Raw genomic sequence first — 22,049 nt, forward strand, 5'->3', positions numbered from 1 at the left:
AAAAACCCCTGGATTCTTATTATCTACCATGTCCTAGTTATACTTCTGCTGATATTGATTGTGTGTCTAACATACTTGATTCATCGCATCCGGAAGTCACAAAAACGGTGGCATGGGGGGAGTTTTGTAGATGGTATAGGAATCTGGTAAGCCAGAGGTTCGGATTAAAGGAACAGATGATATAGATGGTTTGACTAGTACCCGTACACTTTACGTGTGAAAGATGGATGACTGGCCAGCATCAATGGGTGGTGGTGCATAAAGGAGGAGGGGGAGGCTGAGGGATCCGACAGCATTGTAGTTGGCTACCTTGGGCTAAGCGAAGGGCCAAAAGGGGGGCTGTTAGGGGGAAAGTAACAGGTGGCCTGCTTGCGGATTTGCTGGGGGAGGGTGCGGTGATGGGGAGAAAGGATAGAAAATGAGATAGAAGAGGGAATAAAAATGGAGCTAAAACAATGAATAAAAATAAAAATAAAAAAGTGGATAAAAGTAAAAAATGAATGTAGAAAAAAGGGGATTAAACAGAGGTGAGGACAGAGGAGAAAGTTCACAGTGCGAAGTTGTTGGACTCAGTGTTAATCCGGAAAGCTGTAAAATGTGGGTTCCTGCCGATTGGCTAAAAACACTTGGCCTGGGAGAAGTCTGTCTGAATATATTTTTTTTCTAAACTTAGTGTGTGTTTGAGGAGAAAGCTGTGAAGGAAGATTGCTGCTCTCTCTTTTTCTCTCTCTTTCTCTTTCTCTCTTTCCCTCTCCTTGCATTGCCTGCAACCATAAATGGATGTCCACATTTGCCCATCTTAATGTAACTTGTTTCTATCTGAGAGCTTCGAAAGCTGCGACAAGCAATAGCTAACAAAGACAGTGTTTCACCCAGATCCTTTCGAAAGGACCTCCAGCCAACCACTGTGACCAGTGCTCCATCTTTGCACGGAGGGTCACCAAATCGACAGCATCAACATCTTTTTGAACATTATCGTTTTTCATTAAAATTATTATGCCAACATCTGCAGAGACCTTACTTGTCATGTTCTTTATTGTGTATGTGTGTGTGTTAAAAGGTGTAAATCGTTACACTTCTGGATTACAAGTTCTATTTAAGCCAGTATTGCAACTTATTTTTAAAAAATGCTTTTTCCTATAATAAATCAATTTTCCTGAGTTTATTGAAAGAAGTCTGTTCAAGATCTATTCAAATCTGGGAGTAACAAGTGGAGACAGTAATTAATTTGATATTTTGGTGAGTGAATTTAACATTTGCACTTATGGTGCAACCATTGGAGTAGTGGGGCGAGATAAACTGTGCACCCCTCCCACCCGAGTCGAAACATTTATTTTTAGACTATATACTCCAGCTAGAATAGCTGGCTAAGCTTTTATACGTATTTAAAATCATTCCTGGTGGAGGATTAAGGCTAATGAAAAGTTCGACTAGATAAATCAATTGCGCCACGAGGGTAAAGATAGTAGAACCTCCATCATAGACCCTTTCACTAATTGCAACAGTTTCTCCCTATTTGCTTTTTGCAGACCGATAATAATTCAAAGCGCATATATGTAAACACCTGTCAGGTATCTCCACTCAAAGGACAACAACACAGCTTCTCAAATCAATGGATATAACTGAAGTCCTTCATACCTGGAATCATTCTCGTAAATCTATCCTGTATCTTCTCTAATGCCTCCTAACGCTTGCTGCCTCGAATTGGGCACAATACTCCGGGTGAGGTCGAACTAGAGTTTTGAAAAGGTTCACCATAGCGTCTTTGCTCTTATACTATCTCTGAAACCTTGGGTCCCGTATCCCCTATTAGCCACCGAAGGCCTTAATTTTTTTTATCTTAGTGCTGTCTGTCTCTCCAGGTCCCACGTGCCTTTATTTCCCCCTTCTTTCTTAATTTCTTGCCCGTTTTCGCTCTCCTACCAAATTAGCTTAAAACCGCCTCAAATGCAGAAGCAAGCGGCATGCAAGGAACTTGATCCCCGCCTTGTGCGGGTGAAATTCATCCAGCGTGTACAGTACAGGACCGTTCTCCCCCAGAGCCGCCTGGAATGTCGACAGAATGTATAGCACTCTCTATTGAGACTCCTCCAACAGCGCATTGGTCAATGATATCCTCCAATTTCTGTACTCACTAGTCACGTGGACTCGAATGCACACTAAGATCAGCAACTGCCTTGGAGAGGAGTCGAAGAAACTAGTAAAACACTTTACCTAATATGGCTGGTATTTGCAGACTTGCAGGTGCAAGTTTCACTAGCGTGAAAGGTACGCCCAAGACATTCGTTTAGCACAGGGCTTCTCGACGTTATTACGCAGCATATTTACGAAATTACATAGCTACTGTAAACCCTGCATCGAGAATCACAGAACGAATATGCTGCACAAAAATACAAACATAATGTTGCCCCCATGGAGTAATACAAACTTAAAAGAATTATGATTTGGTGACGTTAAATCTATTGAAAAAAAAATCTTAATTTCTTGCATGCAATTTAAGAAAACCCATGAAATGCACAATATCGAAATATAATTACCGCCTTCCAAATTCGGCATGATGCGCTTGTGCTTACGAGGTATACAGGGTCCTCGATCGGTCCCACCCATTTCCCGCAATTCTGCTCTCAACCCTTCCCTTCCACCCCAGAACCATGATGGGAGATTGGGTTTTCATTCTACAGTTCTGAAGAAGTTATCCGGACTCAACTGTTAAATATTTTCCTCTCTCCACAGATGCTGCCAGACCAGCTAAGTTTTCCAGCATTTTTGTTTTTACTTCAGATTGTCAGCTGTCGCACTATTTTGCTTTTATGTCTCAGGCGGAATTGTTAAGTGCAACACGGTGTTTTCATGGAAAACTGGGCAGAACGCAAACGAATTTCAACTTCTTGAGGTTGGGGAATTCAATTATACGGGAAATAGGATGAAGGGAGGAAGGGGTAAAACATCAGGGGAATGCAAGGATGAAACCCCAATTTATCCCTGCCACTGTCTATTTTTACCAAAGGCGGCTGTGTGGCGGGATCTGGTGCACGTGTAGTGGTAGCGGGCAGGAAATTGAGAAGCCGACTGACTGCCATTTAGAGCTGGTTTTTATCGCTTACACGGGACGCACGGAATCCACGGAGTTTCCGTGACTCATCAGTAATAAGTGGGCGAGAGCTCAGCGGCAGATGAGTAATAGTTTGGCTTTGAAACCATTGTGAACAGCAGCTTTTCAACTCGGACCCTGTGAGGCAGTAAAGCACGGGACGGAGAAGCTGGAAGAACTGCCACGTGATTGGAAACGTCGGGAGCAGATTACGAAAATTATATCTTTGCTGTGTAACACATGACAGCAGAGTTGGGGGATTCAGAAAATTTCAGGCCTGTACGCAGCAATAAGGAATGGGTTAATGCATTCAGATTTAGGCTCGTCCGATGAGGAAGAGTGTGGGGCAGAGAGAAAGAGATAAACTCACAGGGTAAAACCCAGAGAACAAGATGACTCATGAAAAGGCGACTCCGACTAGGACGGCCAAGTCTGGCACGATTGGAGGAATATGTTCGTAGAAGGCTCTATCATGCTCTACCATAATGGAAAGGACACTGCTGCATTGACATATTAAACCGTCAAGCAGATGGTTTCGGAGCTGTGCGTAATGCTGTAGGATCATTTGAGGCCACAGCAATGTGTTCGTTGTCCATTGCCTGTAGCAATGAGGGCATCCTCACCCTCAACATGTGCATTTCAGAGTCATTCCACGGGCCCTCTGATGACATCTATGGTATTTCGCTTTCAGCGCCCCTCGCTGTCCCAAGCTGGTAATGCATGCCTTCCACCAGAAGGCAAATTATTTCATGTGCCTTCTCACAGATCGGGCCTCAAAGGGAAACGTACAGTTGGATCCGGGGCCATCGCTGAATTTGGACAAATGCAGGTGGTCAACGACTGCATGAATGCTGCCAGTAAGACCCATACGCAGCAGCCTTCATCAACAGGAAGGGTTTTCACTTGCTGATATATTCTAGCAGAACAGAACTGTAAATGGGCCCTGCAGTTTTGCGCAAGGTTCGCGGGAATCTGCCACTACTCTTAGATCCTTAGACAGTCCTAGGGCCCCCACCTTCGCAAGGCACCTAAACACCTCTGTGCATCGCTAATGCATGACAAAGGTTACACCTTGAAGCGAGAGCTCCTTACAATGGTGCTAAATACCAACACAGAGCTCGAGGAAAATTAAAACTAGTGCCTAGTGACTGCAAGAGCATTCACTGAACAGACCAGAGGCCTGATGAACATTAGATTCTGGTGCATGGATAGCTTTGGGCGTGGCCTGCAATACGGACTACGTAGGCTCTCACATATTCTCGTATTATGCCGGGCTGTGCACAGACGGCAGTAGCAATGAAGAATGAGAATCTTATTGATCTTTCCTCCATGTCTAAGTAAGATCTGAATGGGGTTAGCGAACAGGAAATCAATGTTAAAACACGTAAAGGACCAGTAAAAATGGGCATTGACAGGTATGTCAGGGAGAGAACGAATTACTCATACGGACATGCTTCTCTTCAGTCTACCTTAAATGCTTGTGTATGCACTTCAGTTTTCGCCTTCATGCAGCACTTTTAGTCTTTCTTTGACTTCCCTTGTTATGACCAAATCCAAATATTAATTGCTGTGCAAATCAAGTCACGGAGGGTAGTTTGGCTTACGGGCCAGAACTTTTTTTTGCATTCAGAAACAGCAGAATTACCGATCTCAGCAGTAAGAGGCTCAGTAGCACTTTTAGGTTTTTAAAAATTAAAATTAGAAGTTTCATTAACAAGATAGAAAAGAAAACTTAACCAAACAAGATTACAGTTACACAATTACGGTTAGTCTTACAAAACATCCCCCAAAGCTCTCTACTTGGTCAACACAGAAGTAAACAATTTCCAGTCAAAACACCATTTTGGATATTCAAATATACAATTCAGTATTATTTCACAGGGCAAACTGTTGCAGCTGCTATAAAGGTGTACCACATGACCTTTACCCTCTTCCGCTCCATGTTGGAATTCATTTCAGAATAAAACTGCTTGCTGCAGCTAAAAATCTGTGTGTGTTCTCCACAATTCAAACGGCTCCAGTTAAATCCAGGTAACTCCAGTTTAACAGCTAAAACCAACTATTCACAATAAATCTAATATAACTTTTTTTTCCCTTCCATCTCCGTCCAATTGTTCTCAAACCGGTTTAAAACTCAAATCCTTCCAAATATAAGATTTTTCATTTTCCGTCTTGTCTTTGATTTTCGGTCAATAAAATATCACATCACCATTACTTGATTAAGCTATGAACTCCTGCAAGATGCAAACATTTTCCTTTAAACCTCTGACTCCCCATTGAAATTCAAGCAACCTCTCAATTTATCTAAAAACACAAATGTTAGATCTAGTCTTAAACCTTAGCCTGCACCATAAACGTAACGCCCCTATACTTTTTATGTTTCCAAAACCCCATGTAACCAACTATTGTCCAGCTTAATTAAATCGCACCCACACACTGGCACCCAACTTTCATTACAGAATAACACAATGTACATAAAAAGGTGTTTTAAAAGGCCTCAATTCTCACACTCTTACCATCCCACTTGGCCCGCCATGACAGAACACAAAGTCATGTATTCACTATTGCTCTGCAGTGCAGCCCTTCTTTTGCCCACCTTCTTAAGAGCTCATCAGCTGGCACCACCCTTCCCAAACATGCAGTAATTTTCACAGATGTGTAAATATCTGCATTGGTGGAGGGTGCACTAGAATAATGTAACATTGTCTCTTCGGATGGTGCTCAGACCCTGTTGCCTAAAGCGGCTGCTTTGCATTCATTGTTGTCTCAACTGCTACTTGACGTGAGAGAAATTTTGAGTGATGTTGGGGCGCTCTGGTTCCCACCAATTCCTTCTGCCTGTCATACATCCGGCGCTTCCTGCATTCATTGCTGGTCATGCGAAGCGTCATGGTAGCTTTTGTTATGAGGTTCAATGATTGCTTCCATGAAGTAGCTAATTCTCTATTTTATTCTTCACCCACCTGGCCCTCATGGATAGGCTGCCCTGCTGCCCTTCCATTGTCTCCTCCTCCTGCAATAACGTAAATAGGGAAAGCAGGGGCACTCTTCCTCAAATTTTGTCTCACTTCATAGGGTTGTGAATCTCACTTCTGCTACAAGCATTGACATGCATTTTGTCATTGGTTACTCTTAGCCCAACTGAGTTCACTATTTTATACTACTTTTCTAAGACCAATATTGGGTCACTAGGAGGTCTGTTGCTCGGAGCCGTTTATTATTGACAATACAATGATTAACGATAATTGACTAAGGACATCTGCTGTTCCGTTACTATATGTCTCGTGGTAATCGCATTCTGATCATTCCCAATGCCTGAGCCGTCCATCTCACGTTTCTGGCCTGCTGTGACACCGAACGTTGTAAGTTTGGTGTAAAAAAATCCATTATTTTTGCCAGATCGCAACAGCTCATTGAATGGCTTGAAGTTCTGCAATGATTTCAGTGTGATGGCTGCGTCTCTGCTTCCTTCCTGTACGACCTCCAGCCGTTCCATCTTGGTGAGGTTTTTCTCTTCTCCCCCCGAAAACTGGGAAAAGCACTTTGTGCCATATCCTTGCTACCTGATGCAGTATCTCCCAGAAGGCTTCACTAAACGTAGCTGTAATGCTTTATCTAACTGCAGCCATTTCTCTAAAAGCGCCCTTGATTTGTGTAGCATCCTGACTTTTCGAGTGTCATGTCTCTGAACCCAGTGCTGTCCAACCCTCAAATATGGTGCCTGTACATTAACTGCCAAGCCTTTAATCCACCAATCATTATTGGCCAACACTCATGCAGCTGGAGGTTAAATGAGTGTGTGTGGCAAAATCTGCTTCCATGTACTCTTTCTGCGCAAGCAGCCATAGTAGTGGCTTTAAATCTCCAACGCTCTGATTCAGGTCCAAAAATCTAGCTACTGAGCAAAGCTGTCACGTCAAGAAGGCAGATTAAAGGTAAAAGGCAGGAGTTCCTCAGGATAGTGTCCTAGGCAGGGGAATCACTGTGGCCTATGTCCAGTTATCTATATAACGTAGTAGTAATATTACATAACCAATAACCCAGAAGCCAGGCTAATGCCCTGGGGCATGCGTTCAAATCACACCACAGTAGCTGGTGGAATTTACATTCATGTATCAATAACAAAAATCTGGAATTGAAAGCTGGCCATCGTAACGATCAGAAGAACGCATCTGATGTTTAAGGAAGCTGCCGTCCTTCCCTGGTCTGGCCTATCATGTGACTCGAGAACCACAACAATGTGATTGCCTCTTAACTTCCATCTACAGTGGCCTAGGAGGCCATTCAGTTGTTTGTTGCTACTACAGAATAGCTGAAAATAAACAAATTAGAAAGATAACCTGACATCGACTGAGGCACCAGAAACAACAATGACAACCCCAATCCTGTCAAGTCTCCAAACTCGTCCTTACTAACATCTGGGTGTTTGCGCCAAAATTAGCAGAGGCATTCCACAGTCTCGCCAAACAGGAGCCTGACATTGACGTACCCACTTATAGCCAACAATGATATGCATTCGGTAGGGAGTTGGCCTCGGAATTCTCAACGTAAAATCTCATGGCATCAGTTCAAACATTTGAAAGGAAACCTCCCGCTGATTGCCACATACTGCCTTCTCACAAAGTTGCTGAAGCAATACTACCCCATGTTGCACACCACTTGGATGACGCAGTGTAGGTGGCAAGGGCACATAATGTACGTTGGGTGGGTGCTTCAATCTCCAACACCAAGTTTTTCTCGGTAGTTCCACTACTGGGCGAGCCCTGAATGGCAAATCCGCCAGAATGGGCCAGTTGCAGATGGTTACAAAACCAAAAAGAAGGCATAATAAACTAGGCTTTGTCCCCAGCAATCCATATATCACAAGTGCACCTGCCCATGGCAGTATTCGCAGGAGTGCTTGTGAGGGCAAAATATTCTCTATTGTGTTGTTTGGCAATACTACCGTGTTTTTGTGAGATAGATTCGGAACAGATGGACCGACTGATAACTGGGCAATACCCTGCTCACTGATGCTCAGCTTGGGCTCCGCCAGGGTCAATTATTTCCTGATCTCATTACAGCCTTGTTCCAAACATGGATAAAAGAGCAGAACCGAAGAGGGGAGGTCCTTGACTTCCTGGCATTATTTGAACGAGTGTGGTATCAGAGCCCAGACAAAATCCAAAAGAAATTGGGGCCTGAGTTTGGTCACAGGTGCGTATGGGGCATGGTGCGGGGGAAAGGGTGAGTGCAGGGCGGGGTGCAGAACTCTCCTCTGGGTGAGGTCATGCCTAGCACAAAGCAAGATGATTATGGTTCCTGGGGGCAAACCATCCTAGTCCAAAAGTCCAAGGACAACACTGCAAGAGTTCCTCAGGATAGTGTCCTAGGCCGATCCATCGTCAACTGCTTCATAAATAGTCTTCCATCCATCATAAGCCTGGATGTTTGTTAACAAATGCATAGTGATCAGTACCACTTGAAACTCCTCAGATTGCCAAGCCGTTCATAACTGTATGCATTAAAGCAGGAACAACTTTCAGACTTGAATTAATATGTGGCAAATAATATTTTTCCAATACAACAGCAAAACAGTGAACTTCTTCAATAAAATGCAATCTAAACAGCTATCATTGGCATGCTTTGCGATCACCATCGTGAATTCCCAACTATCAGCAAATAGGGGGTTACCCTTGGCCAGAAACTTAACTAGAACAGCCACATAAATACTATAGCTACAAGAGCAGCTTCGTGCCTCGATATTCTTCAATGGCTTCATGACTGCTCAAAGTCTTTCCTCCAAGTCAAGTGCGCAATGGGTCTAAATGTTTGGGCACGTGCACCTCTAACAAATTCCAATGACCTTCACACCAATCATGACAAAGCAAGCTGCGTGATCAGTGCCCTATCCACTACATTAAACAATCAGTCCTTTCACCACTGGTGCACTGTGCTTCCAACGTCTACCAACTGCAGTGGAGTAACTCGTGAATTTTTCCCTTAACACATTCCCAAACCGTTGACCTTTACCATCTAACTGCACAAGGGCAACAAGTAAATAGGGCCCCATCAAGTTCAGCTCCAAGCCAAACACAATCCTGGAAATTGTAATAAGTCATGGTTCTTTCTCCGTTGCTCTATCAACATTCTGGAACTGCCTTCCAAACAGGACTGCAAGAGAACATTAAACACATGGCTCATTCAGTTCAAAAAAGTGTTTTGCCACCATTCCCTCAAGGGTAAATGAAAACCTGCATTAAATATAGGCTTTCCCAATGCAGCCCAAATCCCACCAATGACCCAGGCCTTATACTCAGGGTTAAAACTAATATAAATGTAATTAAGAGAATTGTTCATTCTACCAACTCTTGGGAGACAAGCACATAGACATAGGAGAAGATGTAGACCATAAGGCCCGTGGAGCCCTCTCCACCATTTAGTACGATTTTGGCTGATCTTATGCCACAGCTCCACTTTTCCACTATCTCCCTATATTACCTGATGCCCTGAGACTGAACATATGCCTGTCTCAAACTTAAATATACTCAATAATGGAACATCCACAACTATTGTCGTTAGACAATTGCAGCGATTTACAATCTCAGAGTGAAGAATTTGCCCTCACCTCAGTCCTAAATTATCGACCCTCCTCTGGAGGCTTTGCCTCCATAGTGTTCATTGCTCAGCCAGGGAATGAACCCTGTCTACCCTGAAAAAAACTCTTCAAAATCTTTTAAATTTCAATGAGGTCAACTCTGTTTCTTTCACAACTTCAGGAGTTACAGACCAGTGTACTCATGTTAGGACAACCTTCTTATCGCAAGGACTAAGTGAATTAACTGAACTTTTGATGCACTGCGTCCAAGGAAAGCATATCCTTTGTTAAACATGGAGAACAAAACATTGCACAATACTCTGTAACTATACGGACAATTAAAATATTATTTAATTCAAAATGTGGATGGGTATATTCTGTCACCTTATTCATCTTCAAGTACTTTTTCATGTCAATATATTATTCCGGATTTTGTGCATTTATGCTAATTATCAACTGAAAAAAATAGTGACATTGCATAATAAATTCTGCATGGTTAAATTCCGCAACATATCACTTTATTTTGACTTTGCCCGTTCGGCAAACATTTTCTGGATCAACTGGTACATGATGGGAAAATTAATCCCTGGATCAACAATTCGAGTACCCTATTGGGTCATGATTTTTTCCTAAATAATTTAGATATTTTAAATCATTTTTAAGAAAAATCATCCGTAAACTAAATGTTGTAATCAGCTTCTGACCGTGGAATTTGAAAATCTGATGTACTGCAATTCCCTGATTATATATCTTCATTGTATGCTGAATTGTCAAAAGCATGTTTCACAAAGCGACTTGTGTACACAACAGAAATAATAAAATGTATGATCCCTTGCGAATTGCCAAGTGTCCAGGCCATAACTTACTGCCAGAAGCAAACACAATGGTTGATTGAATTATCTATTTTATATCAATTTATTGATTACAAAACATTGCACGCAATCTCCGGATAAAATGTCATTCTTTTAAAACGAGTGACATTTATTACTAACTTCTAACCACATTTAAGTGTAAAAGTAAATAGACTAATACATCATTGTTCATTAAACTAAGCCCTTAGCTCTATGAGCGCTCAAAACTCCAATCATACAGAGGAAATATTGCTTCAAAACGTGAACAAGTTTCTAGAAAACATGCATTAAAAACTTGAAACAGCCAGTTAATTATGCAGAACTTCATAAAATATATACTACTGAAGGCATTTAGAAAACCAGACGCAGCAAGCAGACATCACTATTAATATCTATGCATGTGATTCACTTGTATAGGGGAGTAGGTTGGGCGTGTACCCATTCGAGTTTAGAAGAATGAGAGGCGATCTTTCTGAAACAAGTAAGATTCTTCGAGGGGTTGACAGGGTAGATACTGAGTGGTTGTTTGCCCTTGTGGTAGCCTAAAACCAGAAGGGATAATATCAGAATGAGGGGTTTCACATTTAAGACAGAGGTGAGGAGGAAATTCTTCTCTCAGATGCTAATTAACCTGTGGAATCCTTTACCCCAGAGGGCAGCAGAAGTTGGATCGTTATGTATATTGAAGGCTGAGAAAGGCAGATTTTTAATCAGTAAGTGAATCAAGGTTTATTGGGGAAAGACAGGAAAGTGGAGTTGAGGATTATCAGACTAGCAATTATTTCGTGGAATGTCGGAGCAGACTTGAGGGGCTGAATGGCCTACATCTGCTCCTACGTTTTATAGCCTCATGGTCATATCCAATACGCAGGCCTGACATTCTTTGAGCCGGCTCTCCAGTATTTGTTAAATTTTCATGTGTCTATGTGGTCATCAACGCCTGCAGCTCACCAATCTTTTATTAACTACACGCTGCCATTCACATACATGCATAGTGACCATATTTCAGATTTCAGTACATTCTCTCTCATTCTGAAACCAGCTAATACCATACTATTTCTTACTCAAGTGTTTTCTGTCTCTCAATACTCTGTGCACATTGATTATCCTCTAGTATTACTTCCTGCTTCCCACATTCCTGTCTGCTTAGCTCAAACGCTTCCAATATATTAACAGAGTAGTCGGCAATTAAATTACTCCCGGCTTTGTGAAGGTGCACCACGTCTAGGCTGTGATGAAGTTCAATTGACCTTCTGGTGGAGCTGGGCGGGCTTGGAGGTTGTGTGGGGAACTCCAATTGCTGCCCAGCTTCGGGAGATTTGCGCACGCGCGGGGCAGGACCTGGTTGCACACGTGCAATCCAGCAGATAACGGCTTCAGCTATTGTCATGCGACCAGGAGCAGGAAAGGCTCCTAGTCAATGGACCGCAAGAAGGGACCGGTAAAGGTGGAAAAAGAAGTCCCAGAGAGGAATTAAGGAGAACAGCCCGGAAGACGTCCTAGTTAAGGAGCTATGGGAGCATCGAAAGAGGCTCTAGGCAGAAAAAAGGGCTGGAGTTAGCAGACCTAAAGCTCAGGTGACGGCTCAGGTGAAGCCCTATCGAAGAAGTGGGCTTAGGAGAAGCCTGGAAAGCCTGGATTTCTTCTCTTAGCAAGTGTCTTGAATCTCAGACTTTGCCAACTTTATCCAGATCATGCCACACATTTGGGTCAGGCTAAGTATCATAACATATTGTCCAGAATTTCGAATCCTCAGTCAAATATCATTGCTCTTACTTACTGACGTTGAAATTGATAAGATTGCACGATGAAGTTGCTATATTGATTGAAAAGCAGAATGGCTTTGTCGATTGCAATGACTTTTCTGGAGGGGAAAGATTCAACTCTGCGTGATTTGCAACTATTAACTAAACCTAGGTTAAGCAAGCTTGCAGAAAAGTTAGCGTCAGAGTTAAAAGCAGGGGCTAAGAAATCAGATATAATTGAGTTTACAGCACAGCATTTGATAATTCAGTTGAAAAAGCTAGAATTCAGTCGCAGAATTGAGGCAGCGTGAGACTGATAGAGAAGTGAAACGAAAAAAAGTTCAAACCGAAAAAAAGAGAAAGAAGAAATAGAAAAGTTTGAACGGGAAAAAGAAAGAAATTCAAAAGCTGGAACTTGAAATCCAGAGACCAAAAGGATCATAAAGCATGAACTGACAATAGGAAAGTTTAGGTTAGGGGGTGAAAAAGAGACGAGCAGTTGGAGGAAGAATCGAATCCAACTCCGAGCGCGGCTATAACACGCGATGGTGTACTGGTGTTGTGGCTGGGCTAATAAGCTAGAGAACCAGAGCAATGCTCTGTGGACCAGAGTTCGGGTACCGCAAAGGCAAATGGTGGAGTTTTAATTCGAATAAAAACCTGGAATTAAAAGTCTAAAGATGACCATGAAACTACTGTTGGTGTTGAACTAATCTGGTTCAATAGTGTCCTTTAGAGAAGGAAATTTGCCGTCCTCATCTGGTCTGGCCTATATATGACTCCATAACCACAGCAATGTTGTTCACCCTTAAAATGCCCTCTGAACAAGGGCCATGAGGGATGCTAGCCCAGCCAGCGATGCCAACATCCAATGAATAAAATAAAGAGTCTTTGTCTATTTCTTAAATTCTCTGAAGACGGAGTTGAGACATATTTGTTTGAAAACGTGGCTACAAAGTTTAAGTGGCCAACGGACACGTGCTCTTCTGTTGAAAGGTGCTTTGGTTAAGCCTTTGTAACTTTACAATATGATATGTGTAATTGTGAAACAAACTGAACATGTTACCTGTACAGTTTGTAATAAGCTATTTGTTAAAGGTTTATGATGTTAATTACTTTCTGTAAAGAAATTGGAAAGTGATCGGAAAGAATCCTTCACTATGGTGACGCTTTCCTTCTTCCCAGGGCTAGGTGTGATATGGAGATGCAATTTACCTTCTCGTGGAGTGGGTCCAGGGACTCCCAAGCCATGACAGGCCTGGGAGCTTTGCACATGCCTCAGCTGGGATTGGGCAGAGAATATATTATCTAGAAGTCAAAGGGTTTCATGATTATGACAGCAGCGTGCTTTCATAAAAACAAGAAAAAAAAATGTTGTTAAAACATCTGTCATATGAGCCGGAGCAGGATTACATAGTCGAGACGTATCCCAAGCAGGGGACACGGGGTGGTCCCAAAGGAAGTTCCAGACAGGAAACACAGACAGGGGTTCGGTAGATGTCCCAGCACAGGAGGCGTCTCAAAGCATAAAAAAGGCTGTGATTGGCAGACGTTGAATGGCGAGATCTCAAAAAAGTCTTTCCGATGAAGGAGGATTCAGGAGAATCCGGATCGATAAAAGAAGGCTCAAGAGAATCCCTGGCGACCTCTGGTCAAGCCCTGGCGATTGTAAAATGTAGCAGAATGTTGGTGATTCCAGGCTGTGTGCGGTTGCAATAAAAGAAACCTTTCAGAATAGCAGAATGCTGCTCCGCGCGCCTGAGGAGGTAAGCGTATGCTTGTGAGTTATTGCAAGAGTACAGAATCAGAAGTCTAGAACGGCAGAATCTTTGGAGACGAGATTGAAAGAAACGCTGAGTGATAGGCTGTGATTGAGGCCGTCTGGACTGCTGCGACTCAAAGAAGGAATTCCAAGTCAAGATCGGCTGAAATCCCTCGTGAGAGAGACAGATTTTCTGTGAGATTGATTGAGTCGCAGTGTTTCCTGACATGTGGGTGGGTTATGAGAAATCTGTGGAATCTGTCTTGGTCGCTTGTGCCATTGGTTATGCAATGTGGTGTTCAACCACAATTTGTCGGTTAATTCACATGCGCCTCATATTAACCATGAATCTCAGAGTTTAAGATAGGTAGAGTAAATTGACTTTCCTTTCTGACCTTATAACGTAAATTTTCTTTTAGTTTGATCAAAACCCGTGGAACCCTGTCTTTCAATTTCCTTTGCTAAGTGAATTGAATCTCAAACTTTGACTAATTTAAACAAACAGGCATTGGCCTCTACGTGGACAGTACTAAACATTTGACCGTCTGGCCAACGCTCGTAACAAGGTCTCATCGCCCGTTAAACCAGTTTCAAGACCACAGGAATGTACAACCAAACCTCCTGTCCTATCTTTCCAGCCATTCATTCGTCAGCTCAATCTTCCAATTTCTATGCTCACTTGCGACTCACTTTGAGTCATTTATGACAAAGAAACAGGCCGTTCCTCCCATCAAGTCTAAGCCAGCTCTATGCAGAGCAATACATTCTGTTCCATTCCCCTGCTCAATCCCTGTAGTCTTGCAGGTTATTTGCTTCATGTGCGCATCCAATTTCCTTTTGAAGTCATTGATTGGTCCTGCTACCACCAGCCTCGTACGCAGCGAGCTCCAGGTCATTGCTACTAACTACATATAAAAAACCTTCTCATGTTGCTTGCCAAAAGTCTTAAGAGCTTTGAGGTCCTGCTTGCTTGATTACTTCCTGCTCCTTATACTCTGAATGTCGAACATACAGTTATTTCTACGAACGATATTGATACCATTGTGCAACATGGCCGCTGGCTGCCCGTTCTCATCCACAGTAGATTGTTCTGTGGAAGCTTCGTGGAATTCCTTACGTTGGCACCTTGGCTGATCCTTCCCGAGTTCTCGGCAGTCACCTTTTCCTCTACCTGTGTTAGCCTTTAAGCTGTGGGGTGACCACTTCAAGAAATGCACTTTTCATAAAGTTCCCAGCCTAGCAAATGTACTGCAGTGACAGCAGCGGCTGCACAAGCTCTAAAACCTAGTGCTGGAGCTGCTCCATTTGAAGATACTCGCTGCACATCTGATAAACCAAGACGTAAGTAGCATCCTGCATCGTCCACATGGTACTGGATGTAAACTCCATAGACCTGAGCTACCCTGTCATGACGCCATTTATCAAATCTTGAAAGTTAGTGATTAAGTAAAACTCATAAGCTGCTCACCTATTCAACATTCAGTTGCTTCCCTTCTGCTGACATAATTTATTTTGTACAAAGGTTAATTGAAATATTTTACTGAACTGTTATGTTGCCTAAACACGTTAGATTTTATTTTGCTGAAAAGAGCCAGACCTCTTTTGTTTTACTATCCCTTGCTACTTAATTATAACTTTAGTCTCTTGATCTGATTAATTGATTTGCTAACTAGTTGTAATTATATGATAAAATGTGGAATCGCCCTTACATTTTAGAAGCTGCGCTAATTAATGAATAAATTTTGCCTTATTTCATATTTCATTGTTATATTAAATTAAAACCTTTCCAGAACAGTAACCCTACGTGACTCCATGTCATATGATGTCACTTCCCTTCTGGGTTAGCCCGGAAAACCCACTCTTTTAAAATCTCCGCTCTCAGCGCCCGCTATGTTTAACTCTCCGCTTTCAGTTCCTGCTTTTTTTTTATCAACTCCGATTTAAAAACAACTCCACTTTCTAGTTGAAATTAATGCCCTAGTTTAGAAAGAGAACACATAAATGTTCACCAACAAAACACGCTTTCCTCTGATGTCACATTTGGACTTTTGTTTTCTTTTTCAAACTGGCTCGCTCCGTCCTCGTGACACTCGGCCATTGTTTTTTACCATATCCAATATCATACTCTTTGTGACTCGCGTTGTGTCCCGCTGACTGCCAGCCATTCCTTTTAACTATGGGCCACTCTGGCAGATCTGTTAAATACGTCTGCAGCCGGATCCGCCCCGCTGCTTTTAACTGTGAATCTTGATAACTCTCCCTCAAGCGCCGACTCAGAGATTGCTGAATGCACATGAGACACTTCTATTGTTTGGGACTTTGTATGTTTTCACAGTAAAGGATTCCAAGAGCGCATGTACGGCGATTATTCAATGTTCGGATATCAGGCTAACATAGATTTCCAACGAGGACTCCAAGATCCTTCGGTCAAATGCGTCCATCATGTAGTTTCATGTCAATCCATAATTAATCCAATTGTCAGATTTGTCGAAATAGCCTAAGATTTTCCATTGCTTTAAATGTTAATTTGCCTGCCAGTTCAAGGCTGTTTGGCCACTGATTCGCCCATTTGCACTACAAAATAATTGCAAGCTGTAGGAACTCGAAATCCTAAAAGTCCTTTTCGTTCTACCTCATTAATCATTTGTGCTTGAAATGTATACAAATGTTTCGAGACAATTGTAACAAGTCGATATCATGTGATTAATTCGCGCAGAAGTTCAAATTCACCTTTCCTCCAGAAAGTGTTAATCTCTAGCCAGGAAATGTTGTCCCAGTTGATTAATTTGATTCTGATTCCAAGATTAACGTCCGCGGGGTTAACTTCAGGAGGTTGCAAACAAAAAACAACTTCTACCTACAATGGGTGGAGATAAAGAAATAAAGTTATATCTGCAATCAAATTTTAAACCAAAAAATTATTGCGCTATGGCATCTGCGGAAAATGATTCAATTGGGTACTTCTTTGAAGTTGTTGGTGAAATGTTTTCTTTCTGTTACAACTGATAAGAATTGGAAACGCGTAACTTATCAAAGCAATGGTTAAATCTGTATTGCTCTGGAAATCTCAGAAGGAGCAAGTTTATACAAGTATCGCTATAATATTAATCAATGGACACGTCAGCTGTTGTAACAAATAAGTAACATGCACCATAGCACCAGACTTTAACATTGTATTGCGCAATATATCAGTTCCTTTGGGAAGTACATGAATCATCAGCTACTATATGAGTTTGATCCATAGTTTGATTTCACACGTTGCCATCACCAACAGTGACGTCACTCAAATATAACGAATGATGGCAGGACTTTAGAAATAAAGTCCCTTTTGGATGATACTGGGGATAAGCGAACGGGGTATCCATACGCTTCGGAAGCGGTGAGAGTCTAAACCGTCAAAGAGTAATGAAAAAAAATATTTTGGTGCAAGTCTCCGATTGAAAACATCATCCGAGGGAGGCGGTGGCGTAGCGGTATTGTCACTGGGCTGGTACTCCAGAGGTCCAGGGTAATGCTACGGGGGCCCGTGTTCTTCAGCAGATGGTGGAACCTGAATTAAATAAATATCTGGAATTTAATAATGACCACTGTCAATTGTCATAAAAGGCCATCCGGTTCACAAGTGCCCTTTAGGGAAGGAAATCTGCTGGCCTACATGTGAGTCCAGACCCACAAAAATATAGGTCATGAACGAATTAAAAAAAGTCGAAATCCTCCACAGTCAACAACAGTTCCCTATAGGCCTGTGATATCCAGTTATACTTCGGCCTTGTTTACACCGCAGGTCCGAAACGGAATCCAGAGCGGAAACAGAAAATATTGATGCAATAGAAGTATTTGTTCTCCATCGCAACTACATTATGTGTAGATTCCTTAAGCCGTGGAACATTGTCATTTACATCTGAAACATAAACAACAATGGCTTTGTGTTTGGAAAGGGAGGCTTACCAGGCAAAAATACGTACGTCGTACATTGCAGTAGATTCGCAATCCAGCATATCTGTTGTTTCCAATTTGTAATGATTCCTCATTGTTTCAAGTTTGAATGGCAAATTGGCCGTAATTTCACACCGAGTCTGATCGTTACCCCCAGAATCTCGATCCATGAAACTGAATGCCGCGAACAGAGTGCCCGGGGCGTCATTCTCCGGGACCGTTTGGTCAGCGATGTCAGTTTTACCTCGAGGGCGTTATCATTCATGTCAGCAATGATTACGAGCACTTTGGTATGTCCTACGTGTGGAGCACTGTCGACGGCTTCCACTGTAAGTTCATAAACCCCTGATTTCGAAACCCACTAAACCTTTCAACTCTGATCTCTCCAGTATTCACCTCCACATTGAACAACTCGTGCATGCCCTGTGAAACGTAATCACTAAAGGAATATTTGAACTCAAGGTTTGTACGTTGGTCAAAATCAGTTGCGTGCCGTTTGATCACGAAACTACTCCTGGGTGTGTTTTTTTAACACACTGGTCCGGTTTATTTCACGATCGAATAACGGAGCTTTAGCATTTGCGTCTCCTACACTACTGATATTTTGAATTGTGCCAGACTCGTGCGGCATTCCTCCATCTACACAGCCATCAATCTCAATTCAAATGATGACATATTTCATGGTTAAGGGCTTCTCCAAGAGCAGCTCAGCGATTTTGCTACGTTTCGTTTGTTTGCTACGATCGTTTGCTGCCTGCATTTTGAGGATAAATTACTCGTTTGAACTAAGGTGATATGAGTTGATAGTGTTTGTACCCACGTCCGGGTCATGCGCGCTCACCAGAGGGAAACGCAAACCTGTTGCTACTGGCTCAGGGATGAGCAATCTACATTTTGGGAAAACCGATGAATTGTCATTTACATCAAATATCTCGACTTCGAGAGGAAATACTTCGAAAGGATTTTCCAGTGTTATTTCTAAAAACATGGAACATGTTAAGCGTTCCGTGCAAAGCTGCTCCCTGTCCATTCGCTCCTTAGTAAGTAACATCCCAGTTTCCGCGTTAACCTTGAAATATTGCTTCCCATCATCAGAAAGAAGCTGAAACGTCCAAGCTGATAATTCCTGGACGTTTATCCTTAATTCTTCAGTGATGTTTGGTAAAAGGATCCAATTCCCAATTCCTCGGGAAGAGTGTGGCGAATTTTTACGAAAACCAGATCCGGGACAGAGAACAGTAAAACACAACACACCGCACCGGCGAAGATATTCGCTATTGTACGAGTTTATGCTCGACGAATTCAGAATTTCCCACAATGGATTCAGCATCGACGTTTCCTGACCATAAATTACGACGGGCTTTTGCAGTGAAGAGCTAATGCTAAACCCAAAAATGTATTGTCGCGCCCTGAGATACATTTCTAAACACGTCTGCAAAGCTTAATCGGAAACGTTGTGTCTCTTTCGCTGTTAGCCTGCTCTACTTTTGCTGATGAAAGAAGGGGGCGATCTCTCACTGTGTCCAAATCCTTATTGGCAGACAGCGACACAAAGAGCCTGAACCAGTGATTGCACCAAGCTTTTCTTCAAACAGGCTCTTTTGTATAATTTATACTTAAAAATGCCCAAGAAAAAATCACGGACGGACGATTATATCAGTCGATTATATATGTTTATTGCATTTCTGCTATAAATATTGGATATGATATGCAAACATTACTTACCTTGTGGAAAATCAACTTAAAGGCGCGAAAACAGGGCTCAACATCAGACACCTGCTTATGGTGGCTCACCAATGACGTGTGTTCGAATAATATTAAAAGGTCAATTAATTGCAGAGTTTGAAAGCGCTTTGTTATTTAATTCACATTCACAGGCTTAAACATTTAGAAATTGAGTGCTCACTTCAGATTACCAAATGACATTGTTGAACTCCAAGCTTGCAGAAAGATCTCATCGATGTTGGTGGGACTTGCCTCCTCCTGTCATAGATGCGGAGAAAATGCGATCCTTGATATTGGTGCATGGCATGCATAAGATGTATTATCTTCACTTTTTTGTGGATGAGCCCTTTACGTACAGAGCAATTATGTTCCGAAAGTTATTAACGCAGTTTCATAAATAGATTGGTGGACTGGGTTTTCGAAATACTTTCCCTTCGCATCTCGACCGTTATTTTACATTAAGGCAGAATTCTATGAAAGAGATTTGTCATCTCCCTATTTCATCAGCAAAACCTCATAAGATTCCAAAGTGGGAAAAAAAGCCACAGGAGAAGAATCTTCATGATTTTGCAGGCTTCCTCAGAAAGGATGATTCCTGTCAAGAGCGAAAATCGCGTATTATTCACGTATTTGATGTTGCTACGAAGTCGGACTTAAGCTCATGTTTTAGGCGAGAAGGGAAAGTAAACTGCGGTCCCCACTTATATACCTCAGTTAGAAATGCGTAATGCTGGCATCAGGTCTTATGTATTAAGGCGTTTAGTTCTTCACTGTTCAATGGCAAGATTTTCAAAGACTGAAAAATCAGACGCTCTGCAGACAGGGATGCTGGAGATGGAGGTGGATTATTGACTTCCACGGTTCGAAAAATGTATTGGTAACAAGTAGCAACAAAATGCAAAATAATCACGTCTTCATTCGCCTACTGTTGGTTTAAAATTTAATAGTATGATCCTAAGTCATGCCACTTTACATACCGCTTTTTGTTTTAGAAAAGTCAAACATGCAGTTATATTTTCACTATTTTTTGAATACAATATGCACATCGTAACTGCCACATCTCAATGCTGAACATGCAGTAGATATCGTAAATGATCGTCATATAAGATTGCTTTACTTTGTTTCCTTCTCCAACAATGACCTTTGTTGATCAATATGATAAATAGAGCTACCATGCAGACAATAAAAGCAATTGTAAATGTTTTTCGTTAATCAACACTTGTTCCAGATGACGTATTTCGTTAATCAACATTTCTCCCACACTCTGTAAGCCATCTGCCCTCTATGCACGATAATGTATCATCTCTTTGTCTTTCTTTCTTTTCTTCTATGCCTCCTTTCTTTATGTCTGACTTCCTGTAAGCATGCATGGATGCCCTAGCACTCGATACACTCCACAATTACTGTCCCTGGGCGACATTTTAGCCAGCTTGATTCGATTATTCACCTTTGTCCTTTAGTTATCGGCCATGCGGACCCAAAGGCTTGTTTGGACTCCGAGTGTCTGATCACTACATAAAACGATCACTTTTATTGCGCTCTATGAGATGATTGCATGTGTGTCCATTCTATCATTGCACCTGTGCCAGAGATCTTTAGACCATGAGTAGCAGCCATGAGTAGGTGCCGCACAGGAGGTTGCTCAGTAAGGTAAGAGCGAATGGTCTTAGATGCAAGGTACTGGCATGGATAGAAGATTGGCTGTCTGGCAGGAGGCAGAGAGTGGGGATAAGGGAGTCCTTCTCAGGATGGTGGCCTGTGACTTGTGGAGTTCTGCAGGGGTCAGTGTTGGGACCACAACTTTTCACTTTATACATTAATGATCTAGATAAAGGAACTGAGGGTATCCTGGCTAAATTTGCAAATGGCACAAAGGTAGGTGGAGGGACAGGTAGTATTGAGGAGGCGGGGAGGCTGCAGAAGAATGTGGAGAGATTAGGAGAATGGGCAAAGAAGTGGCAGATGGAATACAATGTGTGAGGTCATGCACTTTGGTAGGAAGAATAGAGGCATAGACTATTTTATAAATGGGGAGACAATTCAGGAATCTGGAGTGCAAAGGTACTTGGGAGTCCTAGTCCAAGATTCTCTTAAGGGTTACCTCGCAGGTTGAGTCGGTAGTTAGGAAGGCAAATGCAATGTTGGCATTTATTTCGAAAGGACTAGAATATAAAGGCAGGGATGTGCTGCTGAGGCTTTATAAGGCTCTGGTCAGACCATATTTAGAATAGTGCAAGCAATTTTGGACCCCGTAGCTCAGGAAGGATGTTCTGGCCCTGAAGAGGGTCCAGAGGAGGTTCACGAGAACGATCCCAGGAATTAAATACTTAACATAACGTTTGAGGACTCTCGGTCAATACTC

At 42.3% G+C, this 22,049-nt stretch overlaps 1 protein-coding gene across 1 annotated transcript in view; it reads right to left on the minus strand.

Annotated features, from left to right (window-relative positions):
* LOC121281395 (protocadherin-23-like) overlaps positions 1-22,049 on the minus strand; it is a 111,398-nt gene that overhangs the window by 20,077 nt on the left and 69,272 nt on the right. The window contains 3 exon segments of the mRNA XM_041194339.1: positions 15,039-15,214; positions 17,975-18,206; positions 18,821-19,322. Coding sequence (XP_041050273.1) covers positions 15,039-15,214; positions 17,975-18,206; positions 18,821-19,322 — 910 coding nt within the window.

This window comes from Carcharodon carcharias, chromosome 8 (assembly GCF_017639515.1).
Source record: "Carcharodon carcharias isolate sCarCar2 chromosome 8, sCarCar2.pri, whole genome shotgun sequence".
Classification (NCBI taxonomy): domain Eukaryota; kingdom Metazoa; phylum Chordata; class Chondrichthyes; order Lamniformes; family Lamnidae; genus Carcharodon; species Carcharodon carcharias.